Raw genomic sequence first — 26,676 nt, forward strand, 5'->3', positions numbered from 1 at the left:
TTTCGGTTCCGATTCACCTATGGCCATGAATCGGAATCCCCGATTCATGAATCGGAACTGGCCTGTTCGTGGCCGTCACTAGTGACAAGCTTCACGATTTCAGGTGAAAACATATGAAAAGCGAAAAAGCAAAAGAAAGGAACCCATCAAATAATTGAGGACATTTTGATCAAAAAATAAAAATGATAATTGAGCACGTAAATTATCAAATGGGCCCACAGGATGACTGGCCAGGAAGTCACCATCAGAAAGAACGACCGAAAGGATTTGGTCGTCAACCTTAACCCCAACCGTGCACTTTCTCACTATCAATCGACCAAAGCCAAAAACAGAAGCATCAGATGGCTCCTCCGGACGACTGCGGTCACATCGTGATGCGACCTTTCATGGCTCATGGGCACCTCGTCCCCTTCCTCGCCCTCGTCGGTCGAATCCGGCGACGAAGCCGCTTCGCCGTCACCATCGCCAGCACTCCTGTCAACGTGCGCCGCCTCCGTTCCGCTGCCGTGGCGGACCCCACGCTCGCGGCCGTCGACTTCGCGGAGCTCGCCTTCCGCGCCTCCGACCACGGCCTGCCGTCCGACGCGGAGAGCACCGAGAACATGCCGCTGACCCAGATGGCGGCCCTCTGCCACGCGACTTTGAGCTTGAGAGCTCCCCTGGAAAGCCTGGTCGCGGCATCACCTGCTGGGAGGGTGGGCGGCCGCCCGTCTGCATAATCTCCGACATCTTCTTCGGCTGGGCAGTGGATGTGGCCAAGGCCTTCGGGACGAGGAACTACACCTTCATCACCTGCGGGGCATATAGGACCGCGGCGTACTTGTCCGTGTGGCTCCACCTCCCACACCGTGCGACGGAGTCCGGCAAGTTCGTGGTCCCGGGGTTCCCGGAACGATACCTCTTCGACAAGTCCCACCTCGTGGTGATGATCAGGGAGGCGGATGGGGACGACGTGTGCTCCAGATTCCTCCGCCCTCAGTTTGAGCTCACTCTCAATTCGAGCGGGTGGTTGTGTAACACGTCCGAGGAATTCGAGCCGGGCGGAGCGGCGGCCCTGAGAAACCTGGTGAAGCTTCCGGTCTGGACCATCGGTCCCCTTCTTCCCGACACGGTTGTCAGGAACGACGACACTTCAGGTTCCTTGAACTCCACCTCCGAACATCGCCCTGGAAAGCAGCTTGGGATCACCCCGGAGAGATGCGTCGAGTTTCTCAACGCGCACCCTCCGGGCTCTGTCGTGTACGTCTGCTTCGGTTCTCAAAGCACCATAACCGAGTCCAACATGAAGGAGCTCGCCGCTGGGCTCGAGGCCAGCGAAAGGCCGTTCATATGGGTCATGAGGCCGCCCCTCGGGTTCGACATGGGGAGCGAGATGAGGGACGAGTGGCTGCCACCAGGGTTCCAGGATCGAGTGACAAAGGTAGAGAAGAAGAGGGGGTTGCTGGCGAGGGACTGGGCACCACAGCTGGAGATCCTGCGGCACGGGTCGACCGGGGCGTTCCTCAGCCACTGTGGCTGGAACTCGACGATGGAGAGCCTGAGCCAGGGGGTGCCGATCATTGGGTGGCCGATGGCGGCGGAGCAGGCGTACAATGTGAAGATGATGGTGGAGGAGATGGGAGTCTGCATCGAGCTGGCGAGGGGAGCGGTGGGGGAGGTAAGCCGGGAGGAGGTGACAGGGCGATCGCGGCGGTGATGGATGCAAAGGGTGGTGGGAAAGGGGAGGAGTTGAGGGAGAGAGCCATGGAGGTGAGGGAGAAGATCAGGAGGGCAGTGAGAGAGGGAGACGGTTCTTCAGTTGAAGCAATGGATGAGTTTTTAAGGAATCTTGTGATGTCTTGATCGATACAGTGTAGAGGTTCGTTTTGAGTCATGGTCGTCGTCATGCAGTGGACACTCCCGACATGTTGTCCTCTTCGATCCGCCCTAACCAAGGTATTATTACCTACTTTGACTTGTCCTAAGTCTAGACTCGCGATTCTACACTTTTTCAAGAGATCACCCAACCGTTAAATTTAGATTTCACATGTATAGTGTTTCTAATGTTTGTTGGATGACCCAGCCGTTCCTTGTCCGAATCTTCTCGCTTCGAGGATCGCTCCCTACCCTTACTGGATGTGTGACTACGGTTGTCATGGACTTCTTTTTCTTGGGGGTGAGCTATAGCGGTCAAATGAGAACCACCGCTAATTTCCTCTAGATTTTCCTTTCCTTTCTTTTCTAATTTTAGATGTTTTCGTGACCCGAAAATGAGAAAGAACCAACCAGACCCAACCAACTCGACCAATAAGATGTGGGTCGGTCGAGTTTTCCTCGCACCCTTTCGGTAGCGCTACATCGGTTTTGATTCATGTCAACTCGTGTTAGCATAAAACTTAAAACAACTCTGATAATTGACCTACTATGAAGGCGTGCAGATTAACGTTTTCACATCAGCGTTGCTCTTGAATTTTCCCTTTGTGATTCACAAGTTACACCAATCTTTGGTTACTCCAAATATCATTAATCTAACTTCCCTCTATTCCGATTCTTGAAGCATGAATAATAGGCCATTATCCCGACTTACATGAAATTCACTCCAACAGGGAAAGTCGCGATTTCTTCTCTATGAACGAGATCACGAATGATGGTTCAGAGTCGTATCTTAAAATTGGACCCTTGTATACTTGCGTATAGTTTGAAAGATCATGAGGAACATTACTCTAGAATGCCACTATGAAGATTTTACGAGCATGCTTTCGTCGATTGAAACCCTGGTCCAAGTGTGAAAATAATCCTATCAAGAACATGACATTATAGTTTCATTTGTGGATACTTTGGTACCGAATTTGTGATACCCGGGTTCGTAATGCGGTAAAGAGTGCAGCAAATCCGGTTCCAGGGCACCACAAAAACACGAGCAAATTGCTTTCGAACAAGAGATGGGCAGGTCAGAACAATGAGCTTTCCTCTACAGAGCCACTGGCCACCTACCACAGTCCAAATTTCGAGTATGCCACTATGGTGAAACCGATGATTATATTACCCGATCTCCAAGTCACGGGACACGCTCTAAAACTCGCTGTAGCGCCCTTTTAATTCCGTCCTGATCAAGCAATGTTGTCAATTGTATTTCTTGCACCTAGTATAAAGCAGGATCAGTTATCAGAGAGAGAGAGAGAGAGAGCGAGAGGGCAGTATGGAAAACTTACCTGCCTCCCAGCGCGAGCAAGAAGGATAAATTTCTTGTTTATTGGTGGTGCCTACGACGAAGAAAAAGGATGCAAGGTCAATCAAAGCTTATAGTCTCGGGATGAACCCATACTACCACCAAAGAGGAAGAACTCACATTGGAGAGCCAGAGTTGGAGGTCTTGCGAAACGACCCGTTTCTCAAAGCCTTGTCGATTAATACTCACATCCTCTATGCTGAAAAGAGGGGAAAAAATGAGTTAGGAACCTGAGATAACAATAAATGCGACGGAATGCTCCAACTAATGTATATACTAAAACGACAATTATTGACGTAGAAAAGTTTCCTAGATTTTTCACCCAAAGCAAAGCAACACCAGTCGTTTCGAGCATCCTACTCATGTATGAAATGCAACTATGTGCACGTGCCCATCACAATTCTGCTAATCAAATAAGCATTATGTGGTGGAAATTAATCTTCAAATATCAGTGCATCTTATTGAAATCTTAACTGAGCCCAGAGAGCCTTGATGTAAAGGACTAAGGAGACTACAATATTACCAAGTTTGACACGAAGTTCATTGGGTTTTTGTTTAATGACAAATTTAACTCAACTGTTTCCATTTTATACTTGCAAAAAAGTTTGAGAGATATTGGACCGTACCCTTCCTCCTGTAGTAGTTCTTGAATAATTGTTTCAAGCCCAGGAAGAGGATCGATCTTGCTGCTGCTGTTAGTGCCTGAAGCATCAGAATTAACTGAGCCATCCTGTAAAAGAATGGTACTCTTAGAAAAACAAGAAGAGTATCAGGAACCTAATGAAAAAAAGCAGAAACTTATAAACATAAAACCTGAGGAATCACTTTGTCCAAAGTTTCAAGTAGTGGATCCTCCTCTAACTGCTTCATTGACAGAGTAATCCTTGACTTTTCTCTGCACCAACACAATCCAAACCACTTAGCTGAAGCTTAGGGTCAGCCAATAATAGAGAGAGAGAGAGAGAGCATATCAATAGTTAACTGAAATTTAAACTATTCCAGTTGACACCAAAAAAGGGAATCCAATAACAACAGCTCGTGAAGGTGATATTTCTGTTCAGACATAGTAACAAGCTTTTAGGTTGCGTTTGGTCATCCGGATTTCTAACTAGGATAGCATTGGATAGACTAAGCTATGAAATTCAGGGATTTTGCTATATCCTATTCATTATTTGGTGAATTGCAATAATAAAATCGGATATGTTTATATCCTATTCTGTTCATGTTTAGCACTTACGACATATCAATATAAATGAATTTGAAAATGCACAAACGAAGATAAGAATCTCTCATAATTCACTGTCAAATTTAGTAAGAGAGATAAAATAAAATCATTCACATGTGACTATGAAAAGTTTTGCCTCTCGCTACTTTCGTTAAACTTTAACGTGAACCACAAAGCTACGGAGGAGGAGTTTTTGACTCTCTTTCTACTTTCATAGGTTTTTTATGTGAACCATAAAGCTAAGAAGGAGAAGAAGTTTTGACTCTCTCGCTATTTTCGTAGAATTTTTTCGTGAACTTAAAAACTATATAAGAATTATGAAACTTCAACATGAACCAGAGATACATAAAAGGAGATGGAGATGCTAGTTTTTTTAGAAATTTCATTACCCCTCATTCTTCGAGAATTAGAAGATCATTTTCAATTTTGAATATATTCACTTAAAATCTAGGTTCTTCTGCTTCATTTTTTAACTTATTTTTTAATTCTAAATCTCTTTTTATCATAATTTTTATCCCTTCCATCGTTTCTCCATAAAATTTTTATTAGATGACAAACTATAGTATTATACTTAAAATATATAATGATATAGATACTAGGTATATATATTGATATAAAATGGATATTATAAATTATAAATAAGAATTATAATAAATACAAACGACAATATTATTTTTTTTTTGTTATTTTGAGTTTCTTTCTAACATTTGCATTCAAATATAACTTAAATTTAATTATTATTTTAATTTTATTATTTAAGAAGTTTGTTATTCAGAAAAATAATTTTTATACCATGAATAGAAGAAATCCTATCCACCTTTATCCCACACCTCCCCACATGAGATAATTTACCAGGCTATATCCCCTTATATCTCACTTTATCCTATCCTAGGTAGGAACCAAACATAAGATAAAATTATCCTATCCCTATTGTGATATGGTTTTGACCCAAAAAAAAAAAAGACAAGGCCGTTAGAAAGGATTCACTTGACACTGTTGAAGTGGAATATCAGTCGATTGTCAATGTGGTACCATACCCACTCACAATAGAGCTCACACAACTTACTGAACCAGCCTTGACAATGCACGTGGACTTAGATTAGCACTCATCTGAACTGGTGCTTGACAGGTTCTGTCCCCAAAACAAAGATCTCATCCAACACCTATCACTAAAATCTAGAAAAACGAAAGGGGAATAAAAATCTTGCCAATATAGGATCACATCGCTTTTCAGATGGTAGATGGAGGCAAGGAACACTGCCCAACCAGATACCAAATAGTACACTAACGCGACATTAGCATTATCTCACTTTTGAAGTCTGCCAATCCTTTCTATTGAACAGTAATCTATAGATGGCTGGTGTACCATGACTAAAGCGTATCACTTGCATGTACGGGGACTAAAAAGTCTGATCCAGGCCCCACAATTTTTTGGATTGGGAATTCCTTGCTGAAACTAAAGGATGTTCTATCGTAAATCTATCCTATATAACACCATAGTGTGCTAATATAAAATAATATATCTGCTTGGATACCTCTGTGAAAGAATAGAATTAATAAGAAACATAATGACCACTAACAAATGAAAATAGAAATAACAGAATGACTGTTAGGTTAAGGAGCCAAATGGTCCTTTCTTGTATATATATGTAGGCAGCTTTAAAAAATAAACCTACAATTGGCAGTTTGAGAGTGACTTTCAAGACCGACTATATTGGAAGGGCTTGGTCCAAGAAAAGGGTCCAGTGAACCCAAGAATATTCCCAGGAGAGGCGACTACTGGCAAACCCTAACTGAAACTTCTAACAACCTAGACTTCGCTCGGAGTGGTCTATCCTCATTCCTCGGTATTTTACTCGCTTGTCATACTATTCCTATGAACATTAGTGAGGTCACCCTGGCTGGAGGCAAGCAATAGAAGAAGAAATTATGCTCTTTAAACAATCAGACATGGGACCTCGTTCCTTTACAGCCAGGGAGAGAGCCATTGGGCACAAGTGGATGTTTTCTTATTAAGCTCACTTTGGATGGATCCTCTAGTAGGAAGCTCGAGTAGAAGGTATAATCAAGCTAATGGTATTGATTATTGTGATAGTGTTTTACCAATAGCCAAAGTTGCATCTATCAGGTTACTCACCAATGGCCAAGTTGCATCTATCACGTTACTCACCAATGGTCACTGCATCAACTGGATGTGAGAAATGGTTTTCCTCATGCTGCTCTGACAGAACAGGTGTATATAGAGCAACATCTTGGGTTTATTGCTCAGGGGAAGTCTAGAAAAGTCATATTAACTGAAACAGTCTCAAAGAGCGTGGTTTGGCAAGTTCAGTGTAGCACTTTAAAAACTATGGTCTCACTTGTAACGAACTTGGGCCTTTATCTCAGATTTGCTAAGTGCCCCGAAAGAATACAATTTATAAATGAAATCACCTAGTAGTCTGTCTTAGACATAAGACAAAAGGCAGAAGGAATCTTATACAGTTTCTTGCAGCCAACAGAATAAGTTGGTCCTTTTTCTTGCACCTCCCCATCCCGGAGCCCAGGTATCATACACCCCTCCAAAATAAAGAGCCTTGAACACTAGAAGAAGAGCACCTATACCTAACAAGATTAAGTGAATACCTGTCTGGCCCCAAAAAAGACACCAGATATGCAATAGAACATATCAGGCGAAGAATGAACTTTCATAGAAGCTATAGTTCATCAGCTGGCAGTTCACAATTCAACTTCAAATGCTAGTAACATGGCAGAAATAATCTAGTCTGGAATAGTAATGGGAAGAAACCTGCAAAAGGTACATTAAATAGAAACACAGCGAACTCACCTATCAATATTGATGACTTTGACCCTCACTTCATCACCTTCGCTTAGAATGTCTCTCACATCTTGAACTAAATCCCATGAAACCTCAGATACATGTACTAGTCCAGTAAGATGATACAATCCTGCACCACATAATAATGAAGCAGCATTGAGCATCTGAATGCAAATGCAAGGAAAACAAAAGAAGGTAAAAATTACCTACCATCAGGAAAACGTAAGTGAACAAATGCACCATAATCCTCAACGGAACCCACCCTGGCTTGAAAGATATCTCCTACATTGATCTGTTCAGAAAACTTAGACCAGACCGCTTCTTTTTCAGAAAATATTAATCTTCTGCCGTCTTCATCTGCTTGGATTACCTAGGAATTGAAACAAATTAAACCTAACCTCTTTCTGTTGAGAAGATCGTAGAAGGATATAAGGGCACTGCTGAAAGATTTCGTTGAACTATCATATAGTTACAGCAAGAATGGGGAAGGGAGAAGGTTGCAAAGGTAAGAAAATGAATAAACTGACCATTCTGACCAATTGACATAAATCACAAAGTTGATAAGACACAAATCTATCACATTAAATGCAGCAACCTACACAAGTATTGGCTTCACAACAAATCCAGATTTTACAAACTTCGAAGCAGTCTAGAGTTTATCCTTGACCCAAAACAATTACCAAACGATGTTCTTTTTCTTCCAGGTTGTGCAATTTTTAAGGAAAGAAAAGGGAGAAAATTGGAAGACCAGGAAAGCAAGCTTTATGTTCAAGTAATAGGACTTCTTTGTGGTTTATGTTAAGAATATGCTAATGGCTCCTTTACTGGATGCTTGGGGCGATCGGAAAAGAATATTGTTGAAGTGTCCCTCAGAGCTTGTTTATGGAGTTTCAATGGGCTTTTTATGTTCTCGCTTTATCTAATAACTTAAGCTTTTGGATTGGCTTTTTTAATATAGTATCAGAGCTAGGTGCAGCCTGGAGTTTTTTCGTATGTGTGGCTCCCCATTTGTCAAGTTCACATGCAGCTTACTCTGGATTTCAAGTGAGAGGGGGGCATTACAATGTCCCACATAGCTTGCCTATGGAATTTCAATAAGCTTTAGATATATGTAGTTTCTATCTGACTAATAACTTAAGTTTCTTTGTTGTACTTTCTAACAATACTAATACATTTGTAGCATATTCTCTACATTTAGATCTTAGTCTGCCCACAAGAACTCGTATCCTGTTAGAACCTAATCTCTGGAGCTATTTCACTTAAATGACAAACACATGAGTTCTTTGCAACCATCACCTATGCAGCACAATTTTACTAGCGAAACCTAACAGGGCCATATTTGGAGTAACATCAATGAATTGTTTCAGAGACTATTTGAGGTCTACATGCTTTCCTTGATGAACGTACCCAGCAAGTGGACCACCTTGGACCACCCCCAAATTTTGGATACTGCGGCTACAAATCATTGCCCTCTTGCGAAAGAAAGATGAACCATGCTTACCTACTAAGAGATAAATCTTCCAGACATGCTTTCTAAGGCTTCAAATCATTTAATCTTTTCAGTGTCAATCCCTGTTCAAAGATCATTTCCTCAAAACAATTCTCCTCGGGGAAAGAAAAAGATCAAATGCTTTTCCATCTATTGCACCGGAAGGTATAAGCACTATAAATTTCACAGAAGAGTTGGGATAAGCCATGGTCTGAACTTAATATTTATTCCACCGTCTACGTTACTGTCAATTAGTGGAGAAATCCTCTAAGGACAAACTTGTTAAGGCTAATAGCAACAAACAAATGTTTATTGGATTCATCGTATCTTGCTCAAGTATAAAGTGTTCGTATTCTGATGAAGCATTCTTAGTCCATTCATGACATGAAAATCTCATTGATACAGAAAGTTCAAAGGAAATTACTCTTGGTGACTGATGGGTTAAAATGGGTGGAAGGACTCATCCCGAAAGGCTAGCTTGCTAGGAAAGGGAGCCCAACCCATTATAACAAAGGAAGTTATTCGCAGTAAGCCACGAAAAGTAAAGAAATGAATCCACCAGCAATATGATTAAGAGTCTACAAGCAAACCATTAAAATCATGAATCCTACCTTCACAGGAACAACTGAGCCAATCAGAGCTTTCGCAACCTCTTGGATGTTTTTGTCTGGTTCTACAATGGATATAAATTATGGGTAAATGGCCATCATGACCGCAAGTATAAGATTGGGTGGAACTGGAATAAAATAAACTGGAACAAAAAAAGCAAGATAACAGAAGAGTGGAATCAGTGCAAAATATTAATCTCGGGGGGTCAGTGGTTTATTACAGCACCCAGATTTATTGATAAGAGAACTCCATTGATTTTCTTTGAAATATTATCTTCTGACAAACCGGGGTTCAACTTAAAGATATGCTTATATAGGGCATACAACAATATTCCACTCATATATATGAAAAGAGGGATATATCATTCAAGTTTATTTCAAAGGCCCCTTCCGGAAGTCCGGCTCTAAGCTTCCCTCTCCTAATTTCACAATGAATTGGTGGAACTTTTTCATCAATTGTTTTTCAATCTCTTAGAACTATATTGGTAGATTGGCATCCTAAATCCAGGAAAGCTAGATCAAGCTTGATTGATCATATCTTGTAAGAAGGAAGTAACGACAATTCTTTGGACTGAGAGGATCTTCATTCTATGAATCACAAAGATCTTACTGCTGCAGAGATACAGAATTTTAAAAATGTATCTTCATCTTACATAAAAGATGGAGCAAAATAAGGTTTTGCTCGTGACAAGCGTTTTTTTTTTTTTTTTTTTTTTTTTCGGGTTCTAGATTCTGCTACTAGATTACAACAGGTATTTTCCACCTTTCCCCCCACACTCTCTTCATTATTCATGACTTGAAAAACAAATAGAAGCAAATCCACACAAAATTTATCATTAAACATGTGCAAACTACAAATATTCCAAGTAACCTTTATCTGAGGTTACAAACAATTCATAACTATGATAGAAAGGTTGATGATGAACCAAAAACTCATTTAATAACAAATGCACAAAGCTTAAGTAAACTGAGGACCTTTGCTGGTGGATCCATTTCTCAGGATACAAACAATTCATAACTATGATAGAAAAGCTGATGATGAACAAAAAACTCAATTAATAACAACTGCACAAAGCTGAAGTAAACTGAGGACCTTTGCAAGAATGCGATGGGCTCAACTGTGGGAAGGGTAGAAAGCCAACGAGAGAATAAAACTGGACCAACAATCCCCCTCCATTGAATCCTTCAACTCTTCCTGTATAAATCAGTCCACTCTTGGTATACGCCCTTGCTGCCTTCCAATCAGCGGACCTCTACCTCTTTGCAGAAGCTAGGTATTAGATGATAATGATTAAAATGATTTTAAAAAGATGATATATAATAAAACTACGACGCCTCATGAAGTTAATATAAAGTAGCTTTTTAAAAACAAGGCACATATTAAGTTGACCTGGTAGGTTAGATTCACTCAGACAAAGTTATATGACATATTCCCATGCAGCATGGCAGCAAATGGTCACTAAACCACCAGATAGGCATTATGAAAGCTTCCGCAGCAAGTCAAATATTGTAACAAACATATTGTAGTCAATGCACTGCTTCTTTACATTACATTAGACCTCCAAAGAGCGATAGTTCATCAATAATGGATAAAAGGTCAATGTTAGGAATGTGCAAAACTTTTATCACATATGCAACAACTGACACTTATAGTCTCTGGTGGCTTTGACCTTACCAAAGATAAATAATAGGTCACACAAGGTCTAATAATTTTTTTGTGTCGAAATAAATGTCCAAACATTTATTTCATGGACAATGTAATTTGACTTATATCATTTATTAACAAAAGTATTTGGAGTCAACACCTAATATGAGAAGTCCTAATTGCACTTAGGTTCTCTAATTGACTCCAACATTAACGACATAGAATTATCCAACTTGCACTGAAGATGAAGTTGTATTCAATTTGAAAATTTATTCTTCAATCTACGAAGTTTTTTTGTCAAACTATGGATTATCTCTTATCCATGTGAAAGAGATAAGAAATGTTATCTCTTATCTTATTTTGACTAAGTCTTGAATAAGATACCAGAAGGGAAACCAACTTGAATTTCTCCTTGTCAAGTTGGCAATGATCAAAGTGGCAGTGGATTCCCTATATGTATGTATGCACACTTGTGGAAAGCCTTAGTGTGGGGGAGCCTTAGATATAGAGGGAGATAGCGAGAGTTGAGAGTTGTGAGAACAAGCCTATAGAACAAAGCATGTATTTTCTCCATGTAAGCCTATGCAAAAGGTATTTTGAATATTATTCTCTCTACTCTGTGTATTTGTGTTTTCCCCTCACCAAACTTCCAAAGCTTTATCCTTTTTGTTCCAAAGCTTCCACATACCCTACGAGTGGTACACCTAGCAAGGTTACATTCTACAATATGCTTCCACTAATAAGCCCTACCACAACACACACACACACACACACATATATATATATAATATATGGAGAGAGAGAGAGAGCCACCACCTAAGGAATGTGGAAATGCAAGAGGCAAAGTTGAAGCCTTTTTCTCTGCCAACTTCAACTTGTTAACATTTGTGGGTTATCTTCATGCTTGCCGACTCTTTAAGAAAGAAACAAAAAAAATTGCTTCAATAAACCCACTTAATCACTCTCTTTTGGTGGTTTCAAGAGACCGTACAATGTAGAAGTAAAGTCCAATTTGGACACTTCCTTCTTCAATTTTGAAGTAAAAAAATGTAGGCTTATCTTATCTATTAGTATGGTTAAGAGAAAACATTTCTTATCTCTTTCATATGGATGAGAGAAAATCTTATCCAGAACAAAAATCAATTTTACTATTTCTAATAGCCTCCCTTAAAATTGATTTCGGAAATCGAAGACACTAAGCATCATTTCCATTTCTTGAACGAATCCACCTTCAATGGTTTTGTTAGGATATCTACAATCCGATCTTCGGACCTATAGAAATCAAGCTCGATCTCGGCATCTTTCACTAGCTCACGTCCGCGTTTCGGTATCACCTACCCAATCATTGTTTGCACACCCCACTAAATTGAATTGTTCGTGTAAGAACATAAAATTCCGTGATCACGAGTTCTACCGACGTATCGTAGAATTCTTTTTGCTGCCTGTAAATGTAATTGATATGGTTTCTCCATGAACCGACTAATAATTCCCACACCATGAGTAATATCCGGCTTAGCGAAGGTCAAATATCTTAAAGCGCCAATAATCCTTTTAAAATAAGTGGGATTTACTAACTCATCGGTTCCTTCTTCCTTCGAGTCCAACCATTTTGCTACGTGAGTGTGAATTGAATTGAGCGATGCCACATTGAATCGCTTCTAAATATCATTAGCATATTTTTGTTGTGAGATAAATATGCCATCATTTGTCTGCTTTACTTAAATGCCTAGAAAATATGACATTAATCCCAAATTTGTCCTATCAAATTAGATAGTCATGGCCTCCTGAATTCAGCAAGCATCTTTTCTAAATTTCCTGTAAATATCAAGTCATCAACATAAAGGCATATAATTATAATATCACCGTTAGTATTTGACTTAATATACAATGTATGCTCATATGGGCACTTTTGAAACCTTTCTTCAATAGGTATGTGTCGATCCTTGTGTACCAAGGTTGAGATGCTTGTTTTAGCACATCCAATGCTTTCTTCAGCTTGTGAACATTGATTTTCATGCCCATTCTTCTCATAACCCCGTGGTTGCCCTACATATATTTCCTCATCAAGGAAACCATTGAAAAACACTGATTTCACATCCATTTGATGGATCTTCCAATGGTTCCGAGCCGCCGGTGCTATAATCATCAAAATGGTATCCATTCGAGCCATTGGTGCAAATATTTCAGAATAATCAATAGCTGGCTGTTGCTTATAGCCTTTTACGCCCAGTTTGTTTGGCTCTGTAACGGTCCACTTGACCGTCAGGTTTGTGCTTCATATAGTTAGAAATAGTAAAATTGATTTTTGTCTTGGATAAGATTATCTCTTATACATATGAAAGAGATAAGATATGCTATCTTTTATCCATACTAAAAAATAAGATAAGCCTACATTTTTTGACTCTAGAATTGAAGAAGGAAGAGTCCAAATTGGAATTTACTTCTCCATTTAATGGTCTTTTGAAACTACCAAAAAAGAATGATCAAGCGGGTTCATTGAAGCATTTTTTTTTTGTTTCCGCAAGCATGGTCAAAGGGAAAATTCAAGTTGAAAATTTGGACCAACACTTGCGCGAAGATAGTCCACAAATGTTGAAAAGTTGAAGTCGGCAAAAAAGAAGACTTCAACTTTGCTTCTTGTATTTCCACATTCCTTTGGCGGTGGCTTTCTCTGTGTATGTGTGTGTGTGGTAGAACCATATAGATAGAGAGAGAGTGTGTTGAAAGTTGAGGGGCTTAAGCTTGCAGAGAAAAGCTTCATTGTGCTTTGGAAAGCACACTTCCATATACTAAACACTTTTCTATCTTGTGTGTTGGTCTCCTTTCATTCATCTCCTTCTTGTTGTGTTCCATGCACAAGCTTCCGCATTCCCACATTTGGTATCAGAGCTAGCAATGGCATCCACCGGTTCCGTTCAATTACAGCATCCAAAGTTGAACGGAAGGAATTCCAACAACTAGTCCATCCAAATTAAGATTCTTTTCAAATTGTAAGATTTGCATAACTTAGTGGAGAATGGCTACACCGAAGTGGCTGATGCTAAAGAGTTCGATGCTTTGAGAAAGGAGGAGAAGGATTCGTTGGTCGAGTCCCACAAGAAAGATCAGAATGCACTATCACTAAATAGGAACATTACATGATTGGTATAAAGACAAAATAGTGGAGAGTTGCAATCTTCCATGTCCTTACACTATTGGACGTTACACTCCTACAACCTATACTTGCGATGCTGGTATTGGACAGAATAGTAAGATTATTGTCATGGTGGAAATCTTATGCTAATCTGTTAGCATAACATAACAAGTACTTGTGCTAGACAAGATTTGGCTAAAGAACACTCCATGCAGTGATTACAACAATTTGAATGGGTGTTCCGTTACAACTCATCATGCTCCTATGATTTAAGACATTAACATTTACTTTTATCTTTGTGTGTGAACTTTGATGTTATCGATGGCAATGTCAATTGTTTAGGGCTACATCCGAACACATTTAATTACATTACTATTGGATGGGTTAAATCAATGCTCCATATAAAATCTCATCTTTTCTTTTTTGAAGAGAAGAAATTCGAGCATCTTAGCATTTGATTGCATTCAAGAAAACCTGCACAATTAAATTATGAGTATATCTTGATGATGAAAAGGACAATTAGCACACAAGGCCATATTTCGTTTTCACAGGGGTTAATGGCAAGGCGTTCATGGACACTATTGAAGACAGCAAAAGCTCATTACTCAATACCCATATGTCCATCAAAAAGTTTAAATAAGTTTCTTAGAAAACTGGGAGATGATCTAACTGGCGAGTTACCGTTTTAAACCATAGCCAATGGCCCTAAAACAAGACTCAGATGTTCTTCGCAAGCACTCATGCATCTGGACATCATCAAATTTCATTTCGGGGTCTTGGCAACTTATCATCACCCCTCAAAGCTCATCTCTTGAAACTGATGTAGCTAGTACTTTCAAACGAGCGCGAAGAACATCTATATCGTAATAAAGCAAATGAAATCCCAATCAAAACCGAAAAAGCAGGAAGCGCCCACACAGCATTCTTCATTCAAACAAGACGACAGAAAGAGCAGAATCAGCAAACAGCTAACACGCACCCGAGCTTGTCTAGCGGCATCCGGATGAGGAGCTCCGTTAGCGGCATTAGCACTAGCAGTTGCGGCTTCTTCCTCGCCGTCCTTCGTATAAGCATCACCGGAGACGGACACAGAGGCCCTGACGACGCCGTGGAACGAAAAGGGTCTCTTGGAAATCGCGTACTTGAGGCATATCTTGGGGGAACCGCCATTGTGGCGGGCCATGGAAGCAGAGGTCGCGTCACCGGTAAAGAGCTGCGAGAGGGCGAAAAGGGTAATCGACGATGACCCTGCCAGTCCTAGATTCGCAGTTAGGATCGGCATTTTCGCGGTTCAGGAGGGAAAGGAGAGAGTGTTGCGAAGTTCTTGACGCTGCTTTGCTTTTTGTTGGGAAACCCAGTGGAGCATCCGGATATTCATCGATATTCCAAGTGTCGCATCTGTGCCCACAAATCTGGTTTTGGCCCATTCCGTTGTTGCCACCCATCAGATTCAGTTGACTGCGTCGTTTCGTCCAATGGATCCTGGATGTGCGTACGTTCGTCCCTTCGCATCCGCTCCTTTCTCTTCTTTCCGAGTGAAGAGCGTAGAATGGATAAAGCTCCTCTCTCTCTCTCTCTCTTGTGAAACCGTAAATAGTGTGAACAGCGATGGCAAGAATTGTGCACGGGAAAAAGAAAAGAAAGAGGGGGCAAAAATTATAAATATTATGCAAACAATGCAATGAACTCATAAAACCTTCAATTATTTCAATTAAATTTTAAATTTATTCCTAAAAGTGCCGTCAAGTCTTACCCTTTTTAATTGGCTCAATAAAGTCATCGATCTTTATGATAAAATACAGCCAACTCATAAAATTGGGTTGAAAAGCGCAACTTAAGGATGCCACAAAGCGCTTTTTAAGTGACGCAGGTAATTTTAGGTACTGTTTATTAATGACTCGATTGCACTTTTGAAAGAAAATTTAGAACTTAATTAAATCTTTTGAAAGGTTAAGAATTGGATTTGATTATAAGATTTATGGATTTCGGCACGATTTCCCTAATTTCTCGGGGCCCTCAGTGGATTTCTCCGATTCCTAGCTCCCGCGCCAGGCCGGTGGATCGATTGGCAGGTTCCCACTTTTGAGACCTGCCTTCGGATGAATTTTTTTTTAAATGAAGAAAAGAGTAGTTTACGGGTTGTGTGAGCATGCGAGGAACCTATGATTTGATCTGCTAGCTTGGACGCCTGGATCGTGCTGCCTGGCCTCTCTTGCTACCGCGGTAGCACCATCTAAATTGACTGCAGCTTTAGCAGCGCCTCATGACTTCGCGGATGGAGAAGGATTCGAAGAAGGCCGGATGCTATGGTAGAGAATGTGGTGCCGTTTCATTTTGACTCCGTGTGAGCTATAAGCAGTAGACAGACCGAGTCTCAGCTCGGGGAAGTCGTCCGAGGATTATTGTCACTTAAGGAAGAGTTTATTTTGATTCAAACTTAATAGTCATCGCCATGTGATTTTGGTTTAATCTGACAATCATCAACAAATAGGATTTTTCTTTCGGTCTTGGTGATTAACAAATGCTAACACTGATTAAGGAATTCCATGTGGTAGTTGTATCAGAGCCACCCATAATTTCATCGAAACCTTATTTCATTCGATTAAGCGTACGATAGCAACTAGATTTTCTGGTATTTTGCATCGACCGTATAAATACTACCTGTGGAAGAATGTCGTGGATGGGAATAATTTACCGATCGATCCTTTTTCTGATGATTTGGTATGCTCTCGCTTCACTGTGAATGGCGAACGGACAATAAATATCCAAAAATAATTCATCTTTGTTTTCTCCAGAGTCTAACTGAACTTGTTTCTCTCTCAATTCTCGGACTCAGATCCCATGCATTTTCCTTTATTGCATTTGTTCTCTCCATAAAGCAAGAACACTTCGTACTCTCATCTCTTAGCGTTCCTGTTAACAAGGACATTGCCCAGGTTTTTATGTTGCAATACTTGCTTTTATGCTACATAGCCATTAAACTGTACATTTACATAAGAAGCTAAAGAATGGAAACAAACCCATGCGCAAGCACAGCTCCATTTAACCGTAAAGTTCGATAATTCGAGTCAGTGGTACCGAACCATCGAAATATCACGCCCTGTACCCTTGATGATTTCTTTGGATGAACTTCGGCATTTCTCTCCACCAAATTGCTGGACTGGAGAGATCTCTGACTACGAAATGCTTGCTTCCGCATATTGTTTCGGTACCTGAGCAATAAGCGATTCATAATCCTGCAGAAAATGAACACTAAACCTTCAACAACTTCACATTGGCACGAATAGAGACAAATATAATGTCCATGTGTACTTCCCATCTTGACCAGAAGAATCCTTCTGGTGGACAAGTACCTTGTAGCTTTGACTAACTACCAGATGGAACTTTGATTATGCCAACAAAAATAGTCATAGGCACTTTCTCTACCAAGTCCAAGTTTATGCTTAGAGGAACAATGTTCTATAGGCAGAGGAAGCGGTCAAATTGGCTCGCTTATCTTCGGACGAATTTACAACAAAAAAATCATTCATTACCTAGATAAATTTAACCTCATATAACTATTTGATGCCATGCACACAATTTATATGAGAACGCTTTTTCGTCATCCAGTTTGACATTCTAGCGTGGATAAGCGTTCTACTATGCTAAGAACCGTGGAGAAAATTTTTGGCTGAGTAACTCATACCAGATGATATTTTTTACCTTCAAAATGGCCTGGGCACAAAACTTCCCAGAAAGGACAGCTCCTTCCATCGAAGCCAAATATTTTTGCTTGGTGTAGTCACCAGCTAAATAGAACCCCTCAATGGGGGACTTTTGTAAGGGACGACATGGCTCACAATCTGGAACCGTTTTGTAAACAGACCTGAGAAAGGAAGCAGTTATCTACAGGACATCTACGACGTTACCATCACTATAAAGATGCAAAGCAAGCCATATGCAGTCAATGAACACGTGTAGGTGAAAGTATAACTAGGGTAAATAATTGAAAACCTCAAGAATTCATCTCAATACCTTGGTGTTTTAACAACATGGTACTTCAAGATCTTCGCTTTGCTTTGATCTGCAGCTATTTCGTCTGGGAAAAGTTTAGACAGCTCCTTCATTGTGGCTTCTATAATTTCTTCATCACTGCGTGAAATCCATTCTTCTGCCGGCGCGAAAACTAACTCAAGCATGGATTGATTCGGGTTATAGTATTCCTGCAGATGAACAAATCGCAAATCAACATGATACATTTTTCAGCATATGATGCTATGAAGAAAGCTAATGCAGTCGTTGACTGCTTATAAACCTGGGAATGCAAGCCATGCTTCGATGAGTTTTAGATACAGAGTACATAACCTAACAGGTGTAACAACAATGATTAAACTGTACAAATACTGTCATAATTCACTAATGGAGATTTAGTAATCTCACCCGAGAATTCAAACTACAAAACTTAGTTAAAGTGAGATTATTGTTCGTTAAGGAGATTTAGAAATTTTGCCCAATAATATAACTTCAATGGTAAACATTGGCAATCTCACAATCATGCCGGTTGTGATATTTTTTTTGGGGGGGGAGGGGTTGCGCTTTATTACTGAAAGAGTCTACCTATATCAAACTTTGAAAGCTTAGTAATCTGGTATATACATAAAACTGCAAAACTTAGTTTAATTGGTAATATAGTTCTTGCCAGATGTTAGCCATCGCTATTAATACGTGCGAAGGAGTCAAAAGAATTGAACTGTTGAGAGGTGGAGGAAACACTCCATTTGCACTAATCAGTCAACGTTGAGTAAAACAACTTCAAACATCATCTTTAAAAGCGTCAACAGAACTTACCTTGCATGTTACGGACATGTCAGCATATACACTGAGAAGGGGACTTCTGCATTACATGAAGAAACTAAGTAAAAAGGGTGGAATAAAGAACTGAGAACAACAAAGCGTATCAGATAAAGAACCGAGACTCCTAAACAACATTAGCATGTACTTATCTACTAAACATGAGACATCATCGAGCTAGAAGGGCAGGACCTGCTAAAGAGTAGATGATCATATGTGTTCTTCAGCTTCCTGTCAAACCTGCAGTGGAAAAAACCTCATCATCAGACTAGCAGAAACAAACTCATTAGTGCTTTGCATGATAAATGAAAGCAAAAAATGCCCAATCGTAGCACATTATAAGCCGCAAGAAATCAAATAACCGACCAATTTATCTATTGTTCCTCTTGATCAGAGTTAAGACAAAGAAAAAGCAGGCACACAAAGTTCAACATAAAAATTGCCCGAGAGCTGCACAAACCACAACTCTATATCTTATAAGTTACAGTCCACAGCATATGGAGGTAGACATTCATACCTGCCATAATGCTGGTGTAAGGACAACCATAGAACAATAATTCTAGAGTGTGGTAATAAATGTGAGCACACATGAATGGCACATATTTTTAGGTCTACGGAATGCGACAGAGAATGAGAAGAGAGTTGTCCTGATATGTTCCAACATAAGGATAACAAAGTCCAGCACTAACCATATATGAACATTGATGACTGGAACACCGACCAACTTCTCCAATCTTTTGAAGTATGGAATTTCCTTCCAGCTCTCAGGCAGTAGAAGTTTCAATATATCAACTGTCAAGAGAAAAAATTTGTTGTATGGTCATAGAGAACAGAAATGATGACGAACTTATAAGGAAAGAAGAAGAACTTATGAGTATACCTGGAGTAGCAAACACAAAGGCATCCCCTTCAATGACGTCACCGTCATTTAGTATAAAGCTCTTTACTGTGCCATCAGCATTTAATTCAATCCTTCTTATTCGTGAATTGAGCCTGACATCACCCCCCAAAGACCGAATATGATCAACGATTGGCATGCAAAGTCTTTCTGGAGGATTACCATCTAAGAAGGCCATCTTTGAACCGTGCTTCTCCTGTTAACATACGATTTCATGAGTTCATGGGTCTGGTGACATACTATATTTTTATTTCTTGCCTACGTGCATTGTGCTTAAATTGGTGAATAGTGAACTAGATGTCTAATTAAACACTTATAATTTTGGGTGGAAAGTCAAATTCTGCAGAGGAGATCAGACTCGACAAGAAAGGACAGACGGGAAAGCTGATTAGAAAGGTTCTCATCTTCTGGTTTAGACACATGTCTGCTTGAGCACTCACATTCACTTGAAAGATAGGACTTCAGGTCTCGCTGAATGGGTCCAGGTAATGGGTTAGCATAAAGTGGCTAAGAATGCATAGGTTGTATGATGTTAATGAATAACAGAGTAGTTCATATTGTTTAGTCTTCAACCCACTAAATCCTGACACAGTGAAAAAGATTTACATGCATCCACATGGTACGTTAATAAAATAGCCTTCCCATTGCCTTTTATTCTTCACTTTCTTCATACAAGGTTTTAGCTTTGACCACTATGGTACTGTAGTTATGGGGGCAATACTTTCAAATGCCTAATCAGGATTATGAACAGTGTGCTATATAGTCCTATTCTCTGACTGGACCAGCAGAAGGGCAACTGCATATCACCCAGCACTAGTCTCAAGATTCTAACCACCAATAAGCTTCTCCTAGTCCAGCTATATATTCATATGTTAACAGCTGATATTAACAGAATTGTCATCCCCCTCAATTATTACCTTCAATCTTCTACATTAGCCAATAATTTGAATCAAATTAATATTATAACATTAATCATTGTATTTTTCTAACTTCAGAAGGTCATTTCAAGATTGAAAGTACAGAACTCAACGTTCAACATTACTAGGACATAAACATAGAGGGCTTAATTATGGCCATGAGGCTAGCTTCTTCATACTATGTTTTAGGGTTTATTTGTTCCATCACGAAGTAACACAAGATTGCAACAATCTCATACAATGGTTCACTTCTTTTTCTTCACTGCTGGATCTGTTGTCTGTATAAATAGGACCAGGGTCAGTATTGGGACTTGCAGGATGTTATTTGGATGTAATTTCAGATTGTATAACAATCTCATACAATCTCAGTATTGGTCAGCTAGACTGATGCTTTATATATAAAGGGAACTAGGATTATTACTATGTGAGTATTAATATGTTCCTATAACTTTCAAGCTTAATTAACTATTCTAGTCCCACTGATCAACAATTTTTGCTATAGGATGGGAGATTTTTACCGGATTAGCAAATCATTAAATTGAGTCTTTCTGGAAATACCATGTTGAGGATATTAGCAGCACAAAGTAAAACCTACACTTCATGTGCCAGAACAAGAAATTTTGACAATCTTCTGAAAACAGGATGAGTTTATACAGCTAACAATGTCCTATTGTCAGATTAAAACCAATTAAATAGACACAGTAGACCGGATAGGGTAGCTGTAATTCTTCATGAAAGATATATCTATAACTTCACCACAAAATAGCCACTCTAATTGCTGCACAAGTACTACAGAGTAGGTATGGAAAGAGTATGTGTTATGTAATAGTCACACTCATGCCTTCAAAAACACGTGTTCCGTCATAGAAGTGGTCTCTAATCTCAACTGTTGTCAAATAAGCAGCAATTTCCCGATGTGGAATGCCCCTTCATTGTACACTAGCAATTTGGATCTCAAAACGCAACTTTCCAGATAATTGTTGCAATTGTCTCAAATGATTTTTTTGTCATATCTAAGAATGCATCTCCAAATGACTGCTCGTAATTTCAGCTATGCATGAGACACACCAGAACATACATTACCCTGAGTATAATGAAAGAACCAAATATTAAACCAACTAGACAATCAGAAAAAGTTTGCACCACCATATTTTAGTCAACAGACACCATGATATTTGATGATTATGCCAACAGGAATGGGCAAAGAGAGGTTAGCAGTCAGATTACTTATCCATTTAGTTTAGCTGGCCATCAGTTACAACAGAGAAAGCATGTGTATTGAACACAGACACGTGGAGCAAATTAGGCCAGGAAATCCAAGTACCCTTTATTTGTATGCAGTTTAGGCTTGTAAAGGACGAATATTTGCAAGCAATAATACAATCAACCAACCCCATATGCAACTTTAGTCATCTACGTACAGCATGTATCTTTTTTTGGCTTTCCGTGCTTTCTTGTATGTATTCAGTCCAGCAAACTAGAGAGTATATGGCAGCAACCCAGCGCATAACAGAAACTCTAGAAGATGCACCAAAAGCATTATGATGATGCTAAAACTGACATCCACTTAAAAAAAAAAAAAAGTAAGCTGACATGAATGACAAGGTACCACGAGCTCAAAGTACCTGGAGAAACCGATTTAAAGCAATCAGTATACACTGCATAGAAAGTTCATCTGGGTTGATAAAGTTCAGTGCCTTCGACATTGCAATAAAAACCTCCTTGGTCACCCTATCAGGAATGCCCTAAAGAACAGAGCAGTCAGTCAGCTCTAAAGAAAGTGCAATCTTCATGCCGAAAAATTATGTGCCATGGTGATTTATAAAAATTATCCTGTGAGAGCTTTTCAATCCCAGGTCAGCCAAGATAACTTGGAAGAACTAATCTTGGCATCTACCGAGTTTCAACAATGATAAGGTCGCTAAAGTGAGCCCATGCATCAAAAGTTCCCCAAGCCATCAAATCATGAAGTCTACAAGCGCTCATCAACCTCAAATTAAGGGGAACAAAAATCATATTGATGGCAAAATCGTTACCTGCTTTCTCATCCATTCTTGGACCGTAAAACTATCCTGGGCCTCAACATAAGCCTGTCCACCCATCATTGCAGGCAAGAGCCCAATTGCAAACTTGATTTTGTCTGGCCAAGTCAGCATCTCATTATTCTTCAAAATCGCCAATATGCCTGCATTATACTGACATTAAGCCCATAATTCGAAAGAGTTCAATCAGGATACTGGAAAATAATGAGCAAGTAACTGCAATCATTCACCTGCCTGCAGGTCACAGATGATATATTGCACAAAGAGAAAAAAGGAAAAGGAAAGAGCTGCATGCTGTAGATGAATGAGAAGAAACAGTTACAGCATTCAGAATTATCTGAGGTGTGTGAATGAGGAGATAGGCTTAACAATCAATTTTAGTTAGCCCAGGTTTATTTATCTGAGGTGGTCTTCCTTGTCATAAAGAAAAGTTCACTCTACTGGAATGCAAGAAAAACCTCACTCCTTGTAGAGAAAAAATGGGTGCACGATCTACTGTTTCCCAATCTACGCACCTTAACGCTGTTAAGGGTTTTCTTTTTTTTTTTCAGGATATGTGGCTTGTAAAATTTTGACTTAGCTAAGTTAAAAAATCTCAACTGAAACTTCACGAAACCAAAAAATTTGTAGCATTCTCTATTCACTTCCCAATCCTTGGCAGCATGCTTACCACACATCATTACCTGACCAGCCAAGTGAACTACCCACACACGAAAGCAAAAGAAAACAACTCCACACCACCAATGCAGATTGCTTCCATGGAAAAAATGATCCACCTAACTGAATGATTCTGATGACAACAAATAATAGATGCAAAATCCAATAAAAACCCTGAAACTAGATTTGATTATTAATGCATCTAATATTTGTGCAATGAAGCTAACAAATGAAGTATGCCCAGAGAATCAACTGTTGACATGACATATCAATGTATGGAATGGTCCTATGCTGCTGCGTCCCAACTCCAATCACAAATGGTTATTATGGATGAGATCTTACAGTTAACACAGTCACGTGAACACCATGTCCATACTAACCATTAAAAGGCGCAGGTAAAGCTTCAGGGAAATCAAATCTGCTGAATTCACCAGGTTTGTTTGGCATTGCAAATATCATGGAGTGCTCCTTCCACTGCAGCCGATCATCAATTCCAAGTTCGCCGAACAAATTCTGCACATTTGGGTATGCCCCAACTTTCCAGTGGAAAATCCAACAATGAGAAAATAAGAATAAATAAAACTAATTGGCACCAGACCATTCAGATTGAAGTTCTGGTTTGTTTTGTATTATTAAGTTATACTCCAAACAGTCCCCCAGCATAAACAAGCAAAACTTCTGATCTGGACAAGGTCATCTTACTATACCCAACAGAGCATTCTTGAGAAAGCAACTATCCAGATTTTCAAAGTGCAAACTTACAGAAAATATGTAGGCCTGTCTCATACCAGTCTCCATCAGCATCTTTCCATGCAGCCACCTAAAGATAACAAATTTCCAATTGACCACCAAATACAATCACTTTAGGGATAAGCATAAAAAAGCATTGCTACAGCAAAAGCTGAAGGTTCCTTCTCCTAATTTTATTTTCCTCATATCTTGTAAGAAAAAATTGCTCTAATCAGAAAGCACTTGTCCTCTCTGCTACAGATGTTTGCCCCAAACATTTTTTGGCTCTCTTACATGGGCAGTACCGAAAACGAAACTGTGACCAGATATATGTAGATCAGACTGGAGCCAAACTTATTAAGCACTAAGACAAATGTGGCATGGCACAGAAACCTTTCCACCAAGGACATCTCTCGCTTCTAGTAATAAAGGTTGGTGACCAGCATCTGCTAAGTACTTCGCTGTGGACAAGCCAGCCAAACCTGTAATTCACCTCCAAGTAAGAGTCTCCTCTAGCATCAGAAAAGAGTAGCAGTCATCAAATACTTGGTAATTCTACGCATACATCATGTTGAAACAATAGTGTACTCGCTTGGACCATCTTCTCTAAAAAGAAAATGAAGAATCTGACTGCCTGTTGTTCCTTTGACATTAGTTAGGATAGAGAGTGAAAGCAATAAACATGCGAATCCAACTTAACATAACACGCTCTCTACTTTGAACGTCTAAAGACAAAAGAAAACAAAAGGAACTCAAGTTTATCTTGATCAACACAAGACACCCCCAAAACCTCTCCGCTTACAGTTACTAAAACCAAGATAAATACTTAGTGCTAGAATTTTATGCAAAGGAATTCCATCAATGATTTAACATTTCAGAGATTCCTCAGAGTTGGGAGTTTCACCTGCTCCGGCAATCACGACTTTCAACGGTTTTGCTGGTCGAGTAGCGGAACGGAACGAGGCGGACAATTTGGCCGCCTCTAAAAAATTAACAGTGTTCTCGAGCTCCGGCCTCGGGTGGTCAATGCACACCACCTGTTCACCAACCCAAACAAGCCATAACGTGCCCCATCTCTACAATCAAAATTAAAAGCAGAGCACGAAGCGAGAAAGGAACGGACACGGAAGGGAACAAAAGAAAGCAAAACCCACCTGGAAAGCACGCTCGTCCCTCTCCGGCCTCGGACGGACCGAGCCCTCGAGCGAAATCCTCAAGCTAGACCCCATCGATTCGCCACCGCGAAACGCGAAACCGCTGGCCCTGTCCGTCCCGACGAGGGCCCCGCGTCTGGAGGCGGACTCGCGGTGCCGAGTCCTCGATTGGCCGATGCTTCTCAAGCTCGAACTCGCAGCAGAGATACACGCACATCCCGTCATTTTCAACAAAGGAAGTTCAACCAGACAGAGAGAGGGGAAGCGTGTTGGGAGGGTGGAGCGAGGCGAGGATAAAAGGAGGTCACAAAGAGACGCACTGAGCCATCTTTGGGCAATTATACCGGCTGAGCTCTGTGTCTCTGTTGGTTTACATGTCCAGCGTCGTCCCCACGTGGAAGTTTTTAATGTCGTCGTTAAGAATATTCCGTGGCGGATAGTAACAGATTTTAGGACAGTCCAAGACAAAGCGCTTCTCTCTCTCACTAGATTTTAGGAGAGTTCAAACAGGGAGCTTCTCTCTCTCTCTCTCTCTCTAGACTTTAGGACAGTGAAGTTTGCCCCTTCCAGACCTTCCTCTCTCATCTTCACCTTATTTTACCAAAGGGATATGTTAATTAGAAATTCTAAAACTTATCAACAAAATGCAATTAAGTTGATCAAGCTTTAAAACTTGTTAAATTAATGCAATTGAGACCTTTCGTTAATTCCGTCCAATTTAACTAACAAAAAATGCTAACGTGACATTTTTTATTGCTTTTTCTCTACTATGCGGTGCCAACATGACTGAAACAACAAAGATATGTCCCAAACGACATTGTTTTGATTAAAATTTTAATTTTTTTTAAATATTAGTTAAATTAAATTAAGAAATATAATAAATTAGAATAAAAAGGGCAAAAGCAGTAAGGGTTCACGTCGCCATGGCCCCCCCACCATTGCCAGAAGGGCCGCGATGATGGGGTGAGGGTTGGCTGGGGTTGCCATGCCCCGGCTAGTGGTCGTAGGCCATGGCCGATGGTAGGCGAGGATCATTGCTGGTTGGGGTGGGGCCGGGTGGCGATCCCACTAACGGCAACCCTTAGCCTAGTCTCGGCGAGGGTCGGCCAAGGACTGCGACCCTTGTCTGCAATCGGCCAACAATGGTGAGGGCCAGCAAGGGCCCTCGCCGGTTTTGCTTCTCTCTCCTTTTTTCAAAAAAATTAATTTAATTTATTCAATATTTATTTTAAAATCAAATTTGGATCAAAACGACGTCGTTTTAGACTTATTTTTATGGTTTTAGCCACATAGGAAAGAAAAAGTAATAAAAAAAAATCACAT

At 40.1% G+C, this 26,676-nt stretch overlaps 2 protein-coding genes and 1 pseudogene across 3 annotated transcripts in view; 1 reads left to right on the forward strand and 2 right to left on the reverse strand.

The window, feature by feature from the left end:
• The first annotated feature begins 242 nt into the window (after positions 1-242).
• Positions 243-1,943, forward strand: LOC115757203 (annotated as a pseudogene).
• A 1,061-nt stretch (positions 1,944-3,004) lies between these two features.
• LOC115757192 (30S ribosomal protein S1) lies at positions 3,005-15,695 on the reverse strand. 2 transcript variants are annotated; one of them, XM_048271278.1, is made up of 10 exons: positions 15,106-15,695; positions 10,442-10,601; positions 9,352-9,407; positions 7,462-7,621; positions 7,261-7,381; positions 4,022-4,103; positions 3,835-3,938; positions 3,329-3,407; positions 3,192-3,242; positions 3,005-3,121 (listed from the first exon to the last, which is right to left on the reverse strand). In XM_048271278.1, exons 1-10 carry the CDS (start codon positions 15,406-15,408, stop codon positions 3,038-3,040), a joined length of 1,200 nt encoding a protein of 399 aa, XP_048127235.1. In that variant the 5' UTR covers positions 15,409-15,695; the 3' UTR covers positions 3,005-3,037. The 2 variants fall into 2 exon arrangements, with proteins under 2 accessions (XP_048127235.1, XP_030553181.1); XM_030697321.2 differs by having other exon boundaries at positions 9,352-9,413; positions 15,106-15,694.
• Positions 15,696-17,069: 1,374 nt separating this feature from the next.
• LOC115757191 (15-cis-phytoene desaturase, chloroplastic/chromoplastic) overlaps positions 17,070-26,676 on the reverse strand; it is a 40,195-nt gene continuing 30,588 nt past the window's right edge. Inside the window, exons 2-15 of the mRNA XM_030697320.2 lie at positions 25,354-25,603; positions 25,104-25,236; positions 24,593-24,681; positions 24,233-24,290; positions 23,851-24,006; positions 22,808-22,956; positions 22,397-22,516; positions 19,837-20,050; positions 19,646-19,748; positions 19,149-19,196; positions 18,954-18,999; positions 18,141-18,328; positions 17,829-17,991; positions 17,070-17,362 (exon numbers count right to left, since the gene is read on the reverse strand). Coding sequence (XP_030553180.1) covers positions 17,303-17,362; positions 17,829-17,991; positions 18,141-18,328; positions 18,954-18,999; positions 19,149-19,196; positions 19,646-19,748; positions 19,837-20,050; positions 22,397-22,516; positions 22,808-22,956; positions 23,851-24,006; positions 24,233-24,290; positions 24,593-24,681; positions 25,104-25,236; positions 25,354-25,578 — 1,752 coding nt within the window. The 5' untranslated portion in view covers positions 25,579-25,603 and the 3' untranslated portion in view covers positions 17,070-17,302. The remainder of the gene's footprint in view (positions 17,363-17,828; positions 17,992-18,140; positions 18,329-18,953; positions 19,000-19,148; positions 19,197-19,645; positions 19,749-19,836; positions 20,051-22,396; positions 22,517-22,807; positions 22,957-23,850; positions 24,007-24,232; positions 24,291-24,592; positions 24,682-25,103; positions 25,237-25,353; positions 25,604-26,676) is intronic.

The sequence above is a fragment of the Rhodamnia argentea genome, chromosome 1 (assembly GCF_020921035.1).
Source record: "Rhodamnia argentea isolate NSW1041297 chromosome 1, ASM2092103v1, whole genome shotgun sequence".
Classification (NCBI taxonomy): Eukaryota; Viridiplantae; Streptophyta; class Magnoliopsida; order Myrtales; family Myrtaceae; genus Rhodamnia; species Rhodamnia argentea.